The 13,338-nt window shown below is 37.6% G+C and overlaps 1 protein-coding gene across 3 annotated transcripts in view; it reads right to left on the reverse strand.

Annotated features, from left to right (window-relative positions):
- Positions 1-284: 284 nt before the first annotated feature.
- itga7 (integrin, alpha 7) overlaps positions 285-13,338 on the reverse strand; it is a 32,015-nt gene continuing 18,961 nt past the window's right edge. For 2 of the 3 annotated variants that reach the window (XM_041981422.1, XM_041981423.1), the window contains exons 6-25: positions 11,317-11,524; positions 10,474-10,670; positions 10,025-10,113; positions 9,804-9,931; positions 9,526-9,621; positions 9,380-9,441; positions 8,890-9,059; positions 7,809-7,955; positions 7,075-7,190; positions 6,478-6,664; positions 6,312-6,386; positions 6,018-6,097; positions 5,812-5,889; positions 5,350-5,452; positions 4,981-5,193; positions 4,603-4,719; positions 4,342-4,455; positions 3,427-3,525; positions 3,129-3,254; positions 285-995 (exon numbers count right to left, since the gene is read on the reverse strand). In XM_041981422.1, the coding sequence (XP_041837356.1) occupies positions 840-995; positions 3,129-3,254; positions 3,427-3,525; positions 4,342-4,455; positions 4,603-4,719; positions 4,981-5,193; positions 5,350-5,452; positions 5,812-5,889; positions 6,018-6,097; positions 6,312-6,386; positions 6,478-6,664; positions 7,075-7,190; positions 7,809-7,955; positions 8,890-9,059; positions 9,380-9,441; positions 9,526-9,621; positions 9,804-9,931; positions 10,025-10,113; positions 10,474-10,670; positions 11,317-11,524 (2,561 nt within the window). In that variant the 3' untranslated portion in view covers positions 285-839. Of the gene's footprint in view, positions 996-2,270; positions 2,433-3,128; positions 3,255-3,426; positions 3,526-4,341; positions 4,456-4,602; positions 4,720-4,980; positions 5,194-5,349; positions 5,453-5,811; positions 5,890-6,017; positions 6,098-6,311; positions 6,387-6,477; positions 6,665-7,074; positions 7,191-7,808; positions 7,956-8,889; positions 9,060-9,379; positions 9,442-9,525; positions 9,622-9,803; positions 9,932-10,024; positions 10,114-10,473; positions 10,671-11,316; positions 11,525-13,338 lie in introns of all 3 variants that reach the window. The other variant, XR_006009827.1, reaches the window with a different exon arrangement.

Raw genomic sequence — 13,338 nt, forward strand, 5'->3', positions numbered from 1 at the left:
AAAATAAATGAAAAGAAATATCCTCACACAAACAGGAAAGGTTTTGTTTTTGTGTTCCTCAAATAATGTGACTCTTACATTTGAACATATTGTAGTCAATATTCTTTCAGGTAGGCCAAAATTCAGTTTTATGCACTGACAACAGCCCAGTGTTTACCAGTGCTAACTAAATGAAAAGTCCATTAAAAACTTCATATATATATATATATATATATATATATATATATATATATATATATATATATATATATATATATATATATATATATATATATATATGTGTGTGTGTGTGTGTGTGTGTGTGTGTGTGTGGTTTTCTTTTTTTTTTTTTTTCTTTTTTTCATTTTCTCCCCAAACCAGCCATCAGTCTCACAGTAGTTAAGGCAAAAAGTAGTCTGTCACACACTGTCTATGTAAACCAGTATGTCTGTATGCATCTAGTAATGTATTGTAAGTTTGTGCATTCATAGCATGCCTTGGATTTTCAGTCCCTTTTTGATCTGCCTGTCAAAACTGATTACAGACGAAGAGTCAAAACTCCCTGTGCTGTATGTGAAAGATATCGATTAGCTATACTGATTCTAATTTTGTTTTTGGCCTCGGTATTTACCGTACATATATGAAACCCAGTAGACACAAAGCATAAGCAGACTGGGGCCGGCTGTCAGAAGGTATTACGGATCCCAGTCACAGGCCACCAATATGCATCTGCTGACCATGAAGTGTGCACAAAATGTTATGATCCCAGTCTTTGTGCACATTTACCGAGTTCCAATGCAAAGACAGAATGAGTGTCACACATGGTGAATTGTTTAAGTTAGGCAGTGCTTCAAAGCAAGTTACAAGGTCCCATCACTCCAGTGTGTGGCCCATTCCTTTTTATGGACATTTCCTGACTTCTCAGTCTGGAACTGTGGCCGGTCCTCACGAGGAATCTTTACCGCATGGTACTGAGGCAGCTTGTCTTTGTAGTGGGCACGTTGGAAGAAGCCACACTGTCGGTACAGGAAGGCCGCCAGGCAGACAGAGGAGGAAAATGACGAATGGATGGAGAAGCAAGAGAGAAAGAAAATACAATTATTTAATGTACTATAATGGTGTATAACTGCATTTGTTTGCCCCTATTTCAAAACTTTAATATTCAACATGTTTGATTTCAACATGTTGAAAGTAAAGCATATTATCTCATCAGTGTGTTGAAATGAACATCTTTCAGTTGGTTTTATTCAAATGTAAAAACAAAGTCATACTATGATTACCTTTACAATCAGCGGGACTCATTTTAAAATAACACACAACCATATTAAGCACATTGACATACTCTGTCTCCAAGTCAGCATTCAGTGCCCATGATTAACACACTAACACAGTGAATTACTCTAAGAAACATACACTCATTAAATGAACAAAAACCCACTGATCCACGAGTTCATACTGGCAGCTGCCATAGTTCATGAGATGGAAGTCAAATAATATATCTAAGTGTATGGGATGTTTTGGTTTTCACTGACTGATGCCAGAATGAACAGGTGCAGATAATTAAACACTAAAAGGCACCACACACAGCACAGCAGGCATGTTAAAGCCTTGAAGGGAAGACGGCTGGATGGTGTTCAAAAGGCACCAACTGAACTGCAGTGAACAAAAGGAACAGTTAAATATATATTAAAACCACATTCTCTGAATGCTGAGTAATCCAATGACAAATTAGGAAAGCCCAAGAAATATTGTTTATTAAGAGGTGCTGCAGTATGCAGGGCTGCTGCTAGCTACAGTATTTGAGTGTCCTAAGCACAACAGCTTTGTGAGTCACTGAACATGTTAGAAGTTCAGAGATCACAAAACTTGTTAATCAGTGCAGATAACTGTGTCTCATTTAAGATCTGCCTTAGCAGAAAGTTAAGGTGGGCTGTTCTGTTTATGTTTTCCCTTTGTGTGTGTGTAGAAAGAGATGGAGAGAGTCTGTACAGGGCTGTTAGAAGCTATTTGCAGGACTTTTGTTGTTTTTTAGGTGGCTACAGAAATAGAAAGAGCACTGCAATATGGGGATTTTTCATTAGCCATTTTTTTTCTTTCTTTTTTCTTTTTGTCACCTTTATAATTTTTGAATAAAAGGCCAAGTGCTGTTCAATAATATCAGTTACCTTCTATCTCAGATGTTACTGTGAGGTTATTTGTGGCAAACCGTTGCGCTTATTTCATGCAGTAATGAACACCACGGGCCTTAGAGGGGGTAGAGGAGCAAGGCGATTGAGCATGAGGATTTTTACCGCTGGGACGGAGAGGAGGGGAGAGCAGGCCAGATGGAAACTGTTTTGATATTATAGCTCTGTTGCCTGCTTCTCCGCCTCCGAGGGTTGGACCCCCAAATGGGCACGGTAGTACTCCGTCTCATAGTGTGGGCGCCGCTCAGTGCGCTTGAAGAACCCACACTGGGACATCAGATTACCCCAGGAAAGTGAGAGAAGAAAGAGAGATTGCAACAGAAGGGGGATTAAGGTGCAGGGAGTTTCAAGATGAAATTGAGAGGAGACAAAACAAAAAGGAATGAGAGACAGAGGACAAACACAAGTACAGAAGAGGGGAAATACAGATGAGAGTGAGTCGGAAGAAATAATATGATTACAGGACAGTTCAGGCAAACGTAGAGAAATAACTGAGCAGCATGGAGAGTGAGAAAATGCAGAGTAATGGTAAGTATAGTACTTGGAATAATGCCAGAGTAGAAAGATAATGTCAGGGTCATTAATTACAAATTTAAAGTAGCTTTGCTTCAGTGACCCTTCTTCCATTCCTCCTCATACCCTGCTAATTAGCATACAGCTGCCTTTAAAAAGCTTTAGAATAGATTATATGTATATTGTTATACAAGTATCTGTCTAATGATTAATAATGCCACATATATTACCACTAATTTAGATAATAATTTTACTTTTGTTAAGCTAAGAGCATTTTTGCTCATACAGACTTGGTTTTGTGTTCTGTTATTTTTCCCTTGATGAAAAGCGTTCTGTTAGTAATAAAGAGCTGTAGTTTACCTTAATCATTAAAAATGAGACTATACAGACCTAAAGATATATGAAGGGTCCATGTGTTACAACTGCACCAATGACTAATTTGTGCATTACCTTCCACAATATGCAGACGAGTAGAGTCAGCAGCAGGATGCCGGCCAGGATGGCTATAAGGATGATCCACCAGGGGATCCAGTACTGGTCAGCAAGACCAGGCTCAGGATAGATCATAACTGGAATCTGGTGAGAAAGGGAAGATGAAATGTACTAAACTAAAAGTAAAAAAGGATATATTTATCATAGTATAAGCTAAACTAACCCAAGTCAGGACCGTTTTGTAAACATTGTCATATATTTGTCACTGATTCTCAGGAAGATATGTGACTGTACAATATACTCGATATAAAAATACCTGTGCTGCTGCATCTCTCAGGACCAGGTGCTTGACGCTGGACTTCACAGTGATGTTGGCTCTGACCAGCAGCTCAAGAGCACTAACTGTTGGAAACTCCTGAAATACACAAATAACTTTGTATTTAAAAACTAATAAAAATAAACTAGAGATGCACATGGGCATCATTTTGATGTGTATGGTTTTTCATGCATTTAATGCAGATCCAAATATAGTGTGATGAAAAAAAGAAAAACTTTTCAGTTTTTTTAGGTTGTTTTTTGTTATCAAACATATTTAAATTGTTTCTCTGGAATTACATGGAATTAAAGACAAAAAACAATCAGCTGTACAGCCATATAATTATTATTTTAAACATGTACATTGACCCAAAATCTCACAATCAATGCATTACTTGTACTTACTGTTCAAATCTTCTGTAAACCATGTTTACACACTCCATGCTTAGAGACATTAATATTTTAGTTAATATAATGCATTTTAAGCTTCATTTTGTAAATCATATAAAAACATTCTTGATAGCATTCTTTTTTATTTTTGTAGATTTAGTCATTATATTGGAAATAATAGTAATAGCATATTATATAACAAAGGTTATGGAAGAAAAACAATTAAAAAATTTTTAAAATGATTAAGTTAATTTACTTAACATGATTTACGTGACATATTTTTGAATAGCCCTTAGTTTTCATTAACAGAACCTTGAATCAATGCAGCTCAGAGGCCAGAAAAGAAAACTAATTTCTGACTTTTAAACATTTATCATTCATTTTGTAAATGTGCTCACTGTAGTTATCACTCCTCACTTGTATTAGACGTGTACTTAGATGAATGTGAGTGCTAGCTAAGTAACAGTCAATCTGAAGCCGAAGTGAAGGGTCATGCAGACAGATGTAATAAGATTTTTTTCTTTACCTCAATGAAACTGCTGTTCCATAACCTGGCATGGATCTTGAGGACAGCCTGACCAGAGAAGCTGTGGAGAGGACACTGGAACAGCCGACAGCGTGCCGACCCAAGCAGGCAATCCTAGAGAGGAAAATGACAACAAAGCACTCTGTGCTTTATTCTTCATTAAAGTCTAAAGCAAATTCAGAGATTTGCATGAAAACCATTTATATATGTCAAAAAGTAGTTGCTTAGAAAATGCTTAAAGGCTTTTGTTTTCCCTCATACCAGTTTAAGTGATTTTCGTCTCTCTGAAGCTGCCACGGCTGGTGTGTTTGGTCCCACGCTACCTTTGGTCATCACCTGTCCTTCTTCCTCCGAATGAGATCGACGTGTTCTCCCCAGCTGTGTAAAAAGATACATTCATGCACATTTAAAAGAAAGCCTTTAGGTTTAAGTTAGTAGAAAGTGGTCCAAACACTTACACATTTCATTAAAATTCATGCATAAAGCATTTAGTAAATGATGATTGTGGTCATTCTCTTTATGGTTCCAAACATTATGCAAATAACTGATAAAACAAAGAATTAGCTAACAAATGAAGCTGTAGTTTTGTGCTCCTGGTCAAAGCAGAATTTCAACCAAGAAATCAAGAGCACTACTTACCACCTGGTTAGCAGGTGGAAGCTCCGTGGGTGAGGATCTCTGTAACTTCAGAGGATTCAAGGCTCCCATGGGGGTGCAGTGTGTGTCTGGGTGTCCCTCAAATGTCAAGCTAGCAGGATACAGAAGCCATTTCTCATTGGCCAGCCCATAAGGCCACATGATGTTGAGGAAAGCAGAACCAAATGTCTGGAGAGCTTTCCCAGGATTTGCAACCTGACAAAATAACATATAAACATCTATTTTTACATAAAAACATCATTAGCTATACATCTTTTATGTTATCTAAATGGACAAGGTTTTTAATTTATGCTAATTACAGTTAATTACTAATGTTGAAAACTTCCAGATACACACAAATTCTTCCCTCACCACAAACTCAAAGTCCACAGGGCTGCCTATGTCCTCCAGGCTTGTCATGGCACTCTCTCCCCTCACAGTCCCACTGAAGAACAGCTGATGAGGTCGAGCCAGTCTATAGTGAAATACGATCAGGTTTGTGCATTATTCTGCTGCATTAACAACTACACTTACACTGCTATATGTTTACAAGGTGGTTGTCTCGCTTTTGTAGAAGCTAATTTTAATTTTATTTGATCTATAAAAAAGGGGAAAAAAATCTATTTACTTTGTTTTAAGTGGACCTGCTAGATCTGTCATTTCTGACTTAGGCTGTAAAATAAAACATTATTTATACCCATTTGATGTGACCGTACGTTCCTGTGATTATGAGATTTAGTACATTTCCACTTGTTGAAAGTGTAAAAACACAAAGCTATGGGTTAATATAAAATATGCTGCATTTTAAATGAGGCGTTTAAATAGTTCACTCACCCACTGACAGAGAGAGGGAGCTCTATCACAACTTTAGCATAAGATTTGATGGGCTGCAAGTCAGGCTGCTCACTGATACTGAGGACAAAACAGTGGAGATCAAATTACACAGTCATTTAATCCAAGTAAACAAAGTGTGTACTAAGATGATTACTGATCCCTGTGACAGTGACATTTAACTGTCACGGAGCACGTAGAAGGCTTACGTTGTCAGAAGGAGATCTGCTGTCAACTCAGTGGTCTCGATGGTAATGTTAGATGTGCTCAAGTTTATGGAGAACTTCAGCTGAGACACAAATGGATATATCAAGCGAACAGAGGTAAAAAAGGCATTTTGCATCATATCCATGCATTTCAATAGCTAATATAAGGATGCAGGATATCATGGATTATATTAGGTTTCAGATTTACTGTACATCTGCTTCATAAATGGCAACAAAATGTATGTATATTTTAGTACATTTAAAAATATATATATATATATATATTTTTTTTTTTACCTTTGTATTCCGTTTGACAGGGTTTCCCAAATCACATTCAATTTGGGATCCGTTTTGGTTTGCTTGGCATCTCATCTAAAGTCAGTCAAGACAATAAACAAATACAATTGTGGAAGTTCTTCTGAAGTTAATGAAACTACCTGTACAATGGTAATTCTAGACACACCTGTGATGGGATCCTAGAGCCAGCATATGACAGTGTGTTTGGAAGAGAGATCAGCAGCTGAGCAGCATGAGCATCATCACCATCCTCCTCAGGGTAAAGAGGATCAGAGGGCATGTTGGTGACGGTGATTTGAAGCACCACTAGCTTCTGGTCTTTCAGAGAAAACACCTGCACATTATCCTCATTTCTGCATGAAGGAGAAGACAGCAGAGCAGATAAATACATGCAAAGTTTGACTTAACAAATAGCATGTCACCGCACTGAAAGCTGACAACAAGTTAAGAAATTTAAAAAATTTTATATATATATATGATTTATAAATATATGTAGGGATATATAGGGATTTATCATGACAAGCTTTTTTAAGGTTTTAATTCTCCTCCATTGTGACAATTGGACTTATTACATTCTATTTAAAAAGTATTTAAATAGGTTTTTTTGTTTTTGTTTTACTATAATGCTCTTCAGGAATAAAACTAAAGCAAATCTATTTTACTTTTGTTCTAGTCATACAACATAGTTGTGTTAAGGTGGGGTTGCTAGGCAACATCAAATCCACCAGCTCACACAGAACAGTGTACAGTGTACAGTACTAACTTTGGCAGAGGGGTGAAGAGGTCGGAGTTCAAAAGTCGAGTTCCAAACTGGTAGCGTAGCTTCAGGTTGCTCTGGCAGATTTTGTCGCTGCCACATCCTTCTCTCAGGAAGTTCACCTTCAGGGTTTGAACAAGACAAATGTGGATGTGAGGCTATCCATATATCTATTTATCTACTTCAAAGTTGTTTGATACCAAACTAAACTGAGTGTGAAAACTGTTAAATTGATCTGAATTGAGAACCATTGTTTTGTTTTTTAATGGTTTTCTTGATCAGACAGAAAACTGAACACTGTGATGGGCTGTTTTTCACTGTTTGATTGATTAAATAAGCTACAAAATAGTCAACAAATTAATTAATGACAAAAATAGTCACAGGCAAAATAACATTGTACTTTTCCAATGTTTTCCAGTGTTTCAGTAAACTGAAGATAGTATGTTACTTATAGTAATACTGCATTTAGCTGTGGTGCATTTTATGTAACTGCTTTTTCACAAAAGTGTAAAAGTGAATAATTTTAGAATTTAACATGATGAACCACTCTATTTGACAAAAATATTAAACCTAGTCAAAGCGTTAAATGTCATAAATATGTCTTAATTAGCTGTCATTAGTTTCATTAGTCTCAGTGCTGAAGTCTTTTTGTATTACAAGACTTGACTTGTTAATGCAGTTATCCAGCAGCCTTATAAAAGCAATTGACATAAAACAATCATGTTTCTTTTGTTACAGACCTCAGAGTACAGTGTATTTGAGGGAGAGATATTCAGTATTGGTGGCAGCCTCTCTAGTCTCTTGGCAGAGTGTCTGTGTGGTGGCACAGGCTTGATGGTATGAGTTATCGCCAGTGATATGGGACGCAGTTTGTCTCGGATGTTGTCCTGCAAAGACGGACAATAAGATAATTAATCAAAGCAAGATTTGGTCAAAGAGTTACATAGAAAAATAAGGTTGTAGGCTTGTCCCAATCTGGTTTCTTGTATTAGGACATGATTAATCAGTTTTAGGGTAACTCAGTAGACTTCATCCCAACTCCTATGTTGTTTAGATCAGCTGCACCACTAGCATTCAATTGGTAATTAGCAAGTGGCCAAATAGCAGATCAACATCTTAAGCTTTTTCTTAACTGGTGCAAATATTTTTTATATACCCTTAATAACACAAAGCATTTTTTTGTCTCATTTAAAAAAAAAAAAAACTGTAACTCAGTAGATCAAACAACCACTGAGAGACTCGACGTCCCATCGCGACAAAGGTGAAACAACAGCACCGACATCCTGCATTCAGTGTCATCACAGCACAAATCGGTGTGTTCATATCATGAGAGCATCATTTTAGGCTTATTTCAATGTTTTATTTTAGCCTAGATTATTCAAAGCCCTTTAAATTTTGTTTTCCATTCACCTGAAAACTTTGAAAGATTGAAAGCATATTATCAACAATGTGGCATTCAGTGTACAGCCGCCTAAATGTTTAACATGTGAAAGAGCTGTGGACCAATCCACAAACTTTCCAGCAGGTGGATGTCAGAAAAAAAAACATTAACTTCATTGTTCTTCTGGTATCAGACTTGAGTTTAATATCAGCCAATACTCAATTTAAAATGACTCAGATTGGTATCAGAGACCAAAAATCTTCATCTCGACATCCCTAGAAGCTTTTTAGATTACTGACTCACAGATGTAATATAAAGGATGAGTAAGTGCAGCACAATGTACACCTTTAGCAGTACTTAAGGGTATACAGCATATTTCTGCCAATAAGGATAAGAAAAACAGAATCAAAATAGAGAAGGAGTCTGTATTGGTTACTGACATGGAGCTGAAAGACAGCAGTAGTGCATGCAGCATGGCGCTGCCGATGCAGCTCCACTTCTTCAGTCTGTGTGTACTCAGGCTCCAGTGAGCTACGGCCCAGGAAGTTAACACGGTGTGGGAGACCCAGTTTCCTGCGCTCTGTGTCAGCTTCAAAGTGCACTACAAGGGCTTGAACAGAGCAAAAAACCAACAGTTACACATGGAGGGAGACAGAGGGATTAATACATAGAAATGTCAGGACTCAAGCTGAGACCGCTTAGGCATTCCATCAAGAGCAGAACATGTAAAAACTCTTATTAAATGTTTATAGTGTTAGGCAGCTGTTTTTGTAAACCATAATGAGGTTTAATGTTAAGCTACAGATAAGGTTACTGTCTGCTCTAAGTATAAGTACCTCCTGTCACTGTGGAGAATGACATGACACCCCATGTGAAAGACATATATTTAAAAAAGGAATAAACAAAAAAATTGAACTTAGCGTGACTTACTAATGTGTGGTGAGTAGTGCACTGGGTGGGCTGTGAAGGTGAAGCAGGCTTTGACCTCCACACTTAAAAAGGAAGGTGAAAGAGTGAGAACAAAATACTGAAGGATAAGGATAATCCTGGAGGTTTGTCACATTATCCCGTCTTACCAGACTCCCTCCCCACCCTTGCAGTTGAAGTTCTCCAAATCAATGTATTGAGGGTCAATTGATATCTCTCTGACCACATGGATGACCGGCCGAGACCTTAAGGACATGGATATAATACAAGAAGATCTGTCAGGGAAGAAAACTATGACCTACTGATTGCAGAAGGATAATGAAGATGCAAGAGTTATGATCACACTCGTACCTCTCAAATCTTCTTTAGAACTACATGGCTTGCGATCATTTTACTTCCCATAAGATGTTTAAAAGTCATCTCTTACCTGAAAATAACTACTGAATCATTAAGAGAGCCAACTGCCACATCTGGATACTGGTTGTTGTCAACATCCAAACCACCCGAGATGGAGTATCCAAAACGATGCACATCAAAATCACGGCCATCTAAAACCTAATGGGATAAAGAGTTCATTTAGTAGGTGTCACACTTATTTATTATAGTGTCTTTTCCTCTTTCCTTCTAGATACACATGTTTAAGTTCACCTGAGCAGGTTTAGTCTCAATTCCAGCATCTGAGCCTCTGTAGATGAAAACTTTTCCATCTCCATCAAATGGGGCTCCTACAGCAATATCTATGCAGATCCAAAACAAACTTATTCACAATTCCCACTGTTTTCAAATCACAGTGTAATAAGAACAAGCACGTTATAGAATACATTTTATGAACATGGCTAATTTGATCACAAATCATAGCTAAAATTGCCATATAAAAGCCATTCAAATTAATGTGAAATAAAATGCAGCAGAAAGCAAACCATATATTTTCTTCTACTACTCCACCTTTAAGAAATGTTCATACACAATCTCTTGCTGTAACATGATCTCCACTTAAGAAAAAAGCAAAGACCTCTCATTAGCATTTTCTCAGATTAAGAAAAAAAATTTGTGATTTAATCATGAGCTCTTTAAATAAACGCAAGCGTTGCTCACACCTCCGTATCCATCCTGGTCCAGATCTCCAATGCTGCTGACTGTCATCCCAAACATGGAGTCATATGTCCCATTGAGACGGATGGGTCGAGCCTGATCATCCCAGTGACCAAATGGGTTTAAATACACGTAAACAGCTCCACCGATCTCTGCTTTACGATCAAAAAAGTTAGGAGCTCCAACAACTAGGTCTGTCCAGCTGGAGAAAAAAATAAAAGTAAAGGAAACAATAACAAACTTAATTAAACAAATTCATAAGTGTAAATGACTTTTCCAGCAATCCTCCAACATGTTAAGTCCCTTCTTTTTCTGTTTCTTCTCAGTTTTAAGTACAGTTGTGAGGTGCTTGATTATGACAAGTTTAAAGAGGCTATTTTTAGTCATTTAGCTGTTTTTATCCATGTAAGAGGTCAGACTTAAAAAGACTGGAGTCCACGTCAAAGAAACTTCCACAAAGAAACAACTTAACATCTCCCAACCCTTAACTGTATACATCATTATGTTTCACATGTGCATAATGTCTGCAAAGAGGTTAAATAATGAGCAGATGCCTTACAGTGGACCATTGTTAGCCCATCACCTAACCTGTCAGAGCACATTGTAACTTGTGTTGCAGCTTTGTACCGTATGAGTCTAGGATTTTTGTTGTTGTTTTTATGTTGTTCTCTTTTTCTTTTACTGTTTCTCAGATTTTCCAGAAACCCACAAGGCTCAGTTTTATTACGTTTAGTGGAGCAATATGAAGCACCCTTTAAAATGTGGTGCCAGGCCTTAGAGATCTGCCCCTCCACAAGTGGAACTCAAAACATCTTTCATGCTGTCTTTTAATTCATTCATTTTTTTACCCATCATTATTGAGATCCGTGGTGGCCACCGAGTATCCAAATGAGGATGCCAGTTCCTCTCCCCAGAAGATGTGCTCAGGCACCAGTCTGTATACATTGTCCTTCTTCAGCAACACTACAGCCCCTGTGTGATTGGCCCGAGGTGCACCAGCCACAAAGGTCAGCTCCCCGAGGTTCATTATCCCCATGGCAGAGTCTACAGAAAACCCTGGCAGAAGAAAATTAAGAACAAGAAAAAGAAGAAAGAGGAGAGGAGGGAATAGAGGAGGAGGGTCAGGGGTTAGTATTGACCGTGGGCTTTAGAGGCTCATCTCCTCTCTGTGTGCGATGTTCTGCTCATCTTATTACTAATGAAATGTGTGCCTTAAGTGACTATTGATTTTATGCCAAACTAATGATGAGTGTAAATGTTTTGTGTGCTGTGCTGTCAATGGGATGCTGTGTTTGCTGGTGAAAACGAACAGGATGGCTGTGACAGTAACAGGAGATGTATTAGCCTGCGTCTAATATCTTGTGAGATTCATGATGCTGTGGCTCTGCATCAGTTTCCTCTAGTGTGGGCAGTATGTAAACATAGCTGAAGGACATTAATCACATTTACTGCCTAAAGCATCTCCTCCATTGTGTGTGTGCACTTTTGAAAACATACATCTGCAAGTGTGCGTGTGTGTGTGTGTGTGTGTGTGTGTGAAGGAATGTAGCAAATGTGACTACACATTTACATGTGAAACAGGTGAAGCACACAAGGTAGAGGAGAGGAAGCATGTTTATTTTATGACAAGATTGTACTAAAATAAATGATCAAGGTGTAAAAAACAAATTATTTTAAAAAATTTCATCTGAAGACAAGCAACCACATGCATTTGCTTTCCTGTCATAAAAGCAGGCAGAGGGTGTGAGAAGGAGGATATTCCATGAGGACATTTGTTAGTGCTGAGTAAACATGCAGAGGGAGACCAAACGGACACAAACACTGAGCAGCTCCAGGGTGGCAGGTGTGGAATGCAACATTGCAGCTCTCATAAAGTTAAAAGATGGACACAAAGGTGCTACATTTTCCTCACAGGGTGGCTTTTAACATACATGCCAGCAACAAGGTCATCGCTGTAAAACTAAATAGAGAATCAAAACTGAATGGTGTGAAAGGTTTTTAAAAGAAAGAGGGACCTTTCATGAAGCTCGCTAAGGAGGGGCATTAACAAACTGCTGGCTTTTACTTCATTTTGATTTATTTCCAACCATTTTTTTGCCAATACATTTTTATAATTTGAACTTGTGTTTTGTATTTGTCTTGCTTTTTACCATTGTGGTCAGAACTTGATCAACAATGTAAGTAAAATTTTGTGAAACGAACCAGTTGTTATTTTTCTCAGTACTTTTTATTCTTTTAATACTATAAAAATAATGTCAATAAATGCTATTTTGATCTGTGGAAGCTTATGCAGTATAATCAACAAGTTATAAGAGATAAGGTAAGTTTTTATTCCTTGTGCCAATGTTTTAACAGTGATAATCTTTTTGTTGTAAGCACTCTGGTAAACAACAAAGCCTCTATAAGCCTCTGCAAAGCACAGCTTTGTCCCTTTTGAGGTTTTGTGGACAGCATTTGGCCTTGATGGAAATCCAAAGTATTTTTGCTTTTATTCAGCAAGACATTACCTTCAAATTAACAATAATTGTGTTTCTGTTTGATCACATTACCGGAAACTGTTAAAATCCTTTGGCATTTTAAAACAGTTACAGTTACAGTTACAACACTTTCCACCATTTTAGGAAGCATGCATAGGTGTAGCATATCATCTGGTAGGATCAATGGAAGCATGTGAGTTATAAATGAAGGCTAAAAGGTCATAAGGGAATTAGTGTTGTCAAGGAGACGGTGTGATATGGAGAGGGCAGGAAGGCTTGAAGGAATGTGAATAGAGAGATTTATAGATGAGCCTTGGTGAAGAATTCAAATGGTAATGTAATGATAAAAAGCAGGTCTTGTTTAGACAAGGCCAAGTCATTAATTATAGGTGG

The sequence above is a fragment of the Melanotaenia boesemani genome, chromosome 3 (genome assembly GCF_017639745.1).
Source record: "Melanotaenia boesemani isolate fMelBoe1 chromosome 3, fMelBoe1.pri, whole genome shotgun sequence".
Taxonomy (NCBI): Eukaryota; Metazoa; Chordata; class Actinopteri; order Atheriniformes; family Melanotaeniidae; genus Melanotaenia; species Melanotaenia boesemani.